Source organism: Canis lupus, chromosome 16, assembly GCF_048164855.1.
Source record: "Canis lupus baileyi chromosome 16, mCanLup2.hap1, whole genome shotgun sequence".
Taxonomy (NCBI): domain Eukaryota; kingdom Metazoa; phylum Chordata; class Mammalia; order Carnivora; family Canidae; genus Canis; species Canis lupus.
The window spans coordinates 31,927,621-31,935,903 of NC_132853.1; the positions used below are offsets into that span (position 1 = coordinate 31,927,621).

At 42.4% G+C, this 8,283-nt stretch overlaps 1 protein-coding gene across 1 annotated transcript; it reads right to left on the reverse strand.

The window, feature by feature from the left end:
• Positions 1-861: 861 nt before the first annotated feature.
• On the reverse strand, positions 862-3,119 carry KIF2B (kinesin family member 2B). Its single transcript, XM_072779980.1, has one exon. The coding sequence runs from the start codon at positions 3,013-3,015 to the stop codon at positions 961-963; it is 2,055 nt and encodes a 684-aa protein (XP_072636081.1). The 5' UTR covers positions 3,016-3,119; the 3' UTR covers positions 862-960.
• Between the last annotated feature and the right edge of the window lie 5,164 nt (positions 3,120-8,283).

Below are 8,283 nucleotides of genomic sequence, written 5' to 3' on the forward strand. Positions count from 1 at the left end.
CTAATCTCCCACATTCCCTGTGAAGCCTTTATGAGATGTGTCCTGGTTCAGGCTAGAACCTTTCTACTACTTTGCTGACTTGCTCCTCACCTTAATTTGATGGAGGAAAGTTTATGTGAATTATATAAGCACAAAATTTGGCAAGAAAACGAGAGGAAAAAAAGTTTAAAGACACCATAGTCAACAAAACCAATGCTTATCCAACACACATACACACACACACACACTTTATCACTTTCAGGAAGTACAGTGCTCTGCCAATTTCAACTCAAAAGATTAAAAATAAAGCTCTCTCTCAATTCTAGGTTCTCACAGATTCCCTCAAAGAAAATCCCCTCCCTTCCCCACCCCCTATTTGACTAGAGCTTAGAAACCATTTGAATCTACATATCCATGCAGTAGAAATTCATGAGTGGATATCATTAGATTTACTCCATTGTGTACCCTTGATATGTTCTAATTCTGGTCTCTTTTTTGGGGGCGGGGGAGGGGGGTAATTCTGGTTCCTTTAATCTGTAATTTGATGCTTTCCTGGTCACAGACCTAGCATATCTGGTTTCATCATAGCTAGACTCTTTCTACAGCAGGGTTTCTCAATCTTGGTACTATTTTTAACCAGATAGTTATTTGTTGTGGGGTCTATCTGGTACATCTTAGGATATTTAATAGCATCTCTGGCCTTCTACTCAATATATGTCAGTATCACTGACCCCCTCAACCTCAGTTTTGACAATAGAAAGTTTCCAGACATTGCCAGATGTCCCAGGGAGGCAAGTGGTTCCCAGTTGAGCACCAATGTCCTACAAAATGAAAATGAACTACAGAAATACGGAGGAAGAAAGAGAACATTTCTGACAAGCATATTTTAAGATGTTTTAAGCTTTCCAGAAGGATCTTTATATCTAGATAATTTAGACATTTTCTTTTATAAGAGAGGTAGGGGCCACAGCAGTGTATCCATCATTTCAGATCTGACCTCTTACCATTGGCTCCATTATACTTGGTCTTCTTTTGGAGGTCAGCTCGTAATAATTTCAGTTTCTTTTGAATCTCAGTCAGAATACCTATTTTCTGATCCAAAATGGACAATAACTGGGCAATGCAAAAATCAGCATCGTAATTTCCCTCACCAGCTGTCTCCTGGATGTTGTTCCCTGGCCATTGGCTTGATTCCTTCCATGAAGTCCTCCCTGTATCCTCCACTAACGGAGTGGATAATGTTTCGATGTCTTTAGCCTGTTTTTCCTTTTCACTCTGTATATTAGGTATATTAATAAATCCATCCCTCTGAAGGGATGTTTTTGAATTTCTAATGTGATTTTCCAACATCCGTGGCACCTCAGGTCCAACCGGATAGACACAACGATGGTGGGGCGTTAAATCCAGAGCTAATTCTTTCACTCTATTTGCATATCTTAAAGTGTTGAGGGTGTTTTCACAAGAGGCCATTCCTGGAGAGATGGTAGCAATCATACAAGTGGAGGAGTTCTGGCCTATAAAGGAGTCCCGGAGCACCTGCGTCAGTTTGCTGGCTCTGAATGGGGTGTGAGACTTGTTCTGACCCAAAGCTCGGATGCATTCTTTGAGCGCTAGGAGACTTTTATTTATCTCTGCCCCCTCCAGCTGCCTTTTCCGGTTGGCTTTGGCAGTATCTGCTCCCCTTTCGTTCCCGGCTAAGTCAACGAGGGAAAACTTGCCATGCAGTTTCCCTCCTGACTTTAGGATGATCTGGAACACGGCATGGCTCCTGGAAGAGTGGGCATTGACTGATGTCTGGCCAGAAGTCCGACAGCTGTTTCCTAGTTCCACGAGGTTCAGCACATCCTCCACACTACACACCTCCTGCTCCTGCAGTCCGACCACCTGCATTTGCTGATTGCCATCCTCGAGGACTTGCAGCTTCTTCTTCCAGTTCAACAGATCATACACCTTGCCCCCATAAATCTCAAAAAATGTCCCATAGACTTTGAGGTCCAGCTTCTCATAAGCTCTGGTTTTGAGCAAGAGGAAGACATCCTGCGCCACCAGGGCATAAATGCCTTTAGAACAGTCTTGATCCCCTCCCGAGAAGGCTCCGCCCATGGTGTGCGTTTTCCCGCTGCCTGTCTGCCCGTAGGCAAAGCAGGTGGCCATGCCCCTGCGGAAGATGGACTCCACCAGCGGCTGGGCAGTGAACTGGTACACTAACTCGTTGGAGGCGGTGTCATCGAAGGCATGGTCGAAGCAGAAGGTCTGGTTCTCCAGGTAGCGAGTGAGGTCTACCTTTTGCTTGGACTCATGCACCATGACCACGTTGTCCGAGGGGATGGTGATGATGTCCAGGTCCTTCATGGTGGTCTCCCGCTGGTTGAGGGGACGCTTCCTCACGCAGACGCAGATGCGGTGGTCCTCCCGGGGCTCCAGGCTGGACACCTTGCTGCAGTCCAGGTGCCTGCGGTACTCGTCGATCATGCGCATGATCTCGCAGTTGGGGTTTCCCGTGTTGACATTGAGGGCGCGCTGAGCTCGGATCTCCAGCTGCAGCCGCCTGCGCTTTTCCCGCTGTTTTTGCAGTTTCTCAATTTCCCGGAGGCAGGGGGACTTTTTCCGCTTCATCAGGCAAGGGTTGCTGGGGACTCTGAGAGCCAGGCTGTCCCCTGAGGGCATTTCGTTTTTCTGGGGGATGGCCGCAATCCAGCGCGTGGCGGAGCCCTGGTCCCCGATGGCTGAAGCGGGCGCCAGAGACCAGCGCAGCAGCGGGGACGGCGTGGGGTGTCCAGCAGAGGCCAGCGCGGGATTCAGCAGGAATATGGTTTCTAGGTCAACCTTCTTGCCCTTTTTAACTCCTTTTTCGACCCACTCTACCGTGACCCAAGAGTTTTCTCTTTTGATCTCTGTGACCACAGCGAGGTGGATCCGCCCGTCGCTGCGCTGGATGGCCACGCAGATACCCACTTGCACGTCCCCCGAGGGCGGCTTCAAGGGTTTCAAGGCTGCCAGGCGGGGGGCGGCCGGGAGGCATAACTGGCTGGCCATGGTGAAGGATGGAGGTGTCAGGGCTCGCTTTCTGGGGCCCTTGGGGTTGGAGCAGGAGGACCTGAGCCCAAGCCAGCCTGAAGCGCCCAGGGCACTGAGGCGCTTGTGGTTTACACCTGCCTTTGTGAGTCCCATACCAAGGCTCTGCCTCAACCACTGGCGTCACAAAGGGATGGAGACAAGTGGCAGTGGGGGGGGGGGGGGGGGGGGAAGGGGCCACGAGGTGAAAGCAGGGGGTGGGGGGGTGAAGTCACATTCCTGATTCTAGGTACAAAGACAGCTGGAATAGAAAAATTGTTCTCTGCCACTGAGTACATAGGGGTCGCAGTTAGGAGCGTGGTATGTGTCCCGTGGGCTGTTGCGCTTCAGCTTTAGGACCATCCGTTCCGGCCTGCAGTCTGGAGCCGCATGCAGCGTCTAAGCTAGGTGCTTCAGTTTGAGGACCGGTGAATGTTCGCTTCAGCTTCAACCCTTTAGTGATCAGCAGGAGCAAGTGAGGGTAGAGCTGTCTGCAAATCACAGGCTTCTAAGGGCAGGATCCCAGAGAAACTCCCTCAAACCTGCCATCCTTCTTCCGGCCCACATCCCCTTCAAAACTTGCCGGACTTTGAACAGTCACAACTTCAAGTTATTCCTGTTCAGTGGGAGTTCTCATTACAAAATCAAAATGAGTTGAATGTAGTGGCTTCTTGTGGTAATTTGCTAATATGGCATTTCCTTTCGTGCAGCATCTGGGTTTGCAAACACAAAGTGTTTATCACATTCCAGGTGGCTCTGGTAGCTCTAAAGTGAGTTTTGTTGCATGGCAGACACCACCATTTTTGAGATTATTTCAGTAATTACCTTTCTAAATTCTTTCAGTAATTACACTACTGGCCTCATTATGCATAATTTGGAGAGAAAGGAGGGACTGTTGGTGGAAAGAGAATTCATCTTATACCCCCTCCTCATCCCAAAATGTGTGTGCATGTGTCCTTTAGAAGTTAAGGTAGGGCAGGCAGGATGGTCAAGGGAAATGAAAGGGCAGCTAAGATCATCAGAGGCAACTGTATGTTTTGGCAGGATTGCAGATTTTTTTTCTGTAGGATGATTTACTTGCAAAAACAAAAAATTTTTAAAAATTAAAAAAAAATTGACATCAACTGCTAGATAGGCCACATGAAGATGAAGGTGACATTTTCTTTTCCTTCCGCATAGCACATTGTCTTTTGGCTGTAAGTCTGGTGGTAATTTCAATGACAGCCTCAAAATGGCATGAAGTAGCCTGGTGTCCTTACAACCTTCTTTAGGACCAAGGGCCATGATGGAAGCACATTCTTGTTATAAATCGACTTTTTCTTAATGGAAGTCCCTCTCCTCGGTAAATTTAGTAAAACTTAGATTTTAAAAAGAAGGTGTATTGGGGGGATATTGGGTAAGTTGGATTAGTATGTTGTGCTCATTTCAGGGGGATGCTGAATGCTAGTAGAGGGACGGGAGAAAGGACTTTCTCCAACTATCTTTTTATGATTATTATTTTTTTAATTTTCCAACTTATCAATATTGAAAGTTGTGCTTGAAATCAGTTTTTGTTTTCCTTTTGTCAGGGCATTATGTAAATGACCCTAATCCCTCTGTTTTTCATTAGGTTAAATTATCTTAAAAAAAAAAAAACTTGCTGTAAAAAAAAACTTGCTGCTTTCAAGTTATACGTATATAAATTTACATTTATATATATGTATATATAATTTATCTTTGAAAAAAATGTAGTCTCTCTCAAAATTATACAAACTCTAGCTCTTCTTGGTAAAGCACATTTTTATACCTGAGGCAGTGATTTTTATTTACTTATTTATTTTTTTACAGATAGACCATAAATGACAAGATTCAAAGTGGTAGTGCAAAAATCAAAGGTTAAAGTTTATTTTGCTGTCCAGCATATCCATAAAGGTCTTTTTAGCTATTTTAGGACTTTTCCTCACTCCTCCCCTTTAGTTGTCTTCTTTCTATATATTTCGCCTTGACTATCTCATGTATTTCCACCGTTTATTATTATTATTAATAATATATATATGGAGAAAGGGAGAGTGAGAGAGTGCATGCACTCTTAAGTATTTTTAATTATTCTTAGGAGTTCCAACATCCACCCGCTGACTTCTCCCTCCTCTTCAGCCCATTCTGATTTGGAGTTAGTTTCCCCGTCTCTGGAAGTCTTATTTAACTGTGACATCTTTTAATCTCCCAACCAATTATAACCCTACTTCCTTGGGGTTATCGTCATCCAATCAGGGACTCGGTCTATTTCTCATGCTGCTCCTAGAGTTATTCTGACAACTAATTCCATAGTAATTCGCTGCTTACAAACATTTTAGTAGCTCTCCATCACCCTAATTGATACAGTACAAATTCCATACGAGAGCACAGGTGCACATTGCCACCTTGACTGCCTTTTCATCCTCAAGCTATACCCTCCACACTTAGTCTAAAATTGAGCTGTACTGAATAATTTGAGGTCCTTCAAAGTATTTTTTTTTTCCAAATTACTAATTTCTAGCCCAGTGGTTCTCCATATAAAGGGTAGGTGAAATTCACCTAGAGCTTGTTAAAACAGATTGCTGGTCCCCTCCCTAGTGATTCTGATGGAGAAATATAAGGTGGGGCCAAGAATTTGCATGTCTAACAAGTTCCCAAGTGATGCTGATGCTGCTAGTTCTGGGAACACATGCCTCGGGAATCACTGGTTTCTCTCTAGACCAGAATAAACTTTCCTTGACCTCTTTAATCCCTATCCTAAATATCTCTACCCCTGGAAATGTTGCTCTAACCTTGTTGATAATACTCAGGAAAATAGCATTAAATGGAGATGTCCCTTCCTAGGAAATAGTATCTGGTACTGGTTAGATTTGTTTGATCAAGGGGACTCAAAATCTTCATTTTCAGGAGCAACTACAAAAGAAAATTCTCATAAGTAAATATAACAATAATCTGAGAGAGTCATTTGAGTGCTTTGACAATTTTGGTAATTTGAAACTACATTTGCAGCAATATCTTTTTTATCTACTAATACAGAATTCAGAATTAAGTCACCATTGACATAACCTTCTCACTTTGTGGAATTTATTCTGAGGAAACTGTCCATCTAAGAAAACACTGTGAATCTTCACTAATGAAATAAATATAGTATTTGTCAAAGTGTGAAGACCTAGATACAAGTTACAGCATCATTCTTGACCAAGACCTGAATGGCTATGTGATAGAGGAGCAGCTTCTCCAGGTTAGATACTGAAGGTTGGAGACACTGTTTTTTTTTTTTTTTTTTTTTTTACTAAAAATAACCAAAAAATCTATTTCTATGAAATACTTATCACCTGCTATTTCTTATGTCAAACCTATACTACCCTCAAGGAGCTTACCATTTACACATTTTTTTCCGTGTCCCTGTTAGAAGCTTATGCCTTGCCAAACAACTGATACATCCTCTTTATTTCAAGTCCCACCGCCCCCCCCCCGCCCTTTTATAGAAATCTAGCAAGTATCGTGTGTAGACCCCTCAAGAGAGGGTAGTATGGGAGAAAGTAAGCACAGGAAATGAGCTTAGTAATTTTCATCTATTAATTACATACCTGCTCCCAGGTTGGGCCTGTCAGAATAACTTTACGGGACAGAATGTGATTTCTAGTTTCATTTTGGATACAAACCTCTCAGGAGAAATGCATCAAATAACCACCTTTCTAGCACTGTATTAATGGGCACCTAGCAGCTGTTCAGTTTGTTTGATCACCAAGGGGGGCTGTACTTTTCCAGTATACGGATGCAACCTGCAGTTGATTTAGTCTTCAGAGGAGCTCAGTAAGTTTCCCCAAATTTCTTTGAAGAAATGGAATTCATTTCCAGTTTAAAAGTTGTGGTTTTTGTGTGCATTTTTTTTTAAGGAGTAGACGGGTAACTTAGTAGGTGTATGCCTTTAGAAAACAATGGGAAAATTACCTTTTAAAATAAGAATAGTATTTTACCATTACAGCAGGAACCTCTGTCTTTTGACATTTCGACATTTTCCCCATGCACTGCACTTAACCAGAACTGATAAGTCCACATTTCTCTAGCCTCTTACTGATTTAATAGGCAATTGTTTCTATGACAACGACATCAACCTTGAGCCATCTTTCCCCAGCTTATTAAACAGCACTGCTTACATGGGGATATTTACATGATTCCTATGTATCTGTTGATTGTGGAAGTTAGTCTATGGTGTTAACCAAGGTGGCTGAACTAACCACGGTGTCTCACTTTAAACCTATTTGTTGATCAGCCTTCATGTTTCAGTTTTACTCAGTATGCTGAAGGGAGAGACTTGGGTTTTGCTCATAATGTATATATCAGTATTTTTTGCTTGTAACTCACGCTACAACTACAGAAATCATGCTACCCATGAGCAAAGTAGATGTCTTTGTAGCTTAGCCATGGCCCTTTAACTTGAAAGCCACATGCTGTATTCCTTGCCCTTTGAGGCTTTAGATCATGCAGTTCAGGGTATTTAAGTTAATTGCTTGCTATGGAATGAACAAAAAACTATAAGGGATACATAATACTTTTATGAACAAGAATTATAGGAACTTGGATATTTTTTCTAGAGAAGGTTTGAGAAAAGACCTTTCTATATATACTTATAAAGAAGAGGAGCATAGTGTGTGCTCTTTGAGATAACATGTGCGAACATTCAATTATGGAAGTGCTAAACCATCAAGACTTAGCATCACTTCTCTTGAAAAGCATTTCTTGACATTCACAGCTTCTTCTCCTCTGCCTCAATCACAACTAGATTATTTGCCTTCCTCTCAATTCCCACCTTTATTCCATAGTTATGTTTGACAGTACACTTACCATTTTTGATTAAAAGTATCTGCATCTTTCTCTCTAAACTTGCTTTTGTGTACCTGGTATCCAGAGTAGGGACATACCAAGTTTTGTAAAATTATAAAAACTGAAATAATAGGTAGATGTTTCAGAGGGGAGACTTCTAGTCAAACTAATGAAGGAACTCATTCAGTCAGGTATGCATTCAACAAACCTTAATGACTATCTTTTAAATGTCAAGGTCTGAGCTAAGTGCTAGATATGAGATAGTGAAGAAAACTGTCCTAGACTCTGACCTCAGGGGCTTACAGCCCCAGTTTGGGAGACATATATTAACAGATAATCAGGCACATGCATGTATATGCATGTGTATAAAAAATATATATATATATATTTGAGTATATATATATATATATCCATATATATAGATATATG

Bases quoted from the DNA above. Each gene is read 5' to 3' on its own strand.
- KIF2B (XM_072779980.1), bottom strand. From the start codon at position 3,015: ATGGCCAGCCAGTTATGCCTCCCGGCCGCCCCCCGCCTGGCAGCCTTG.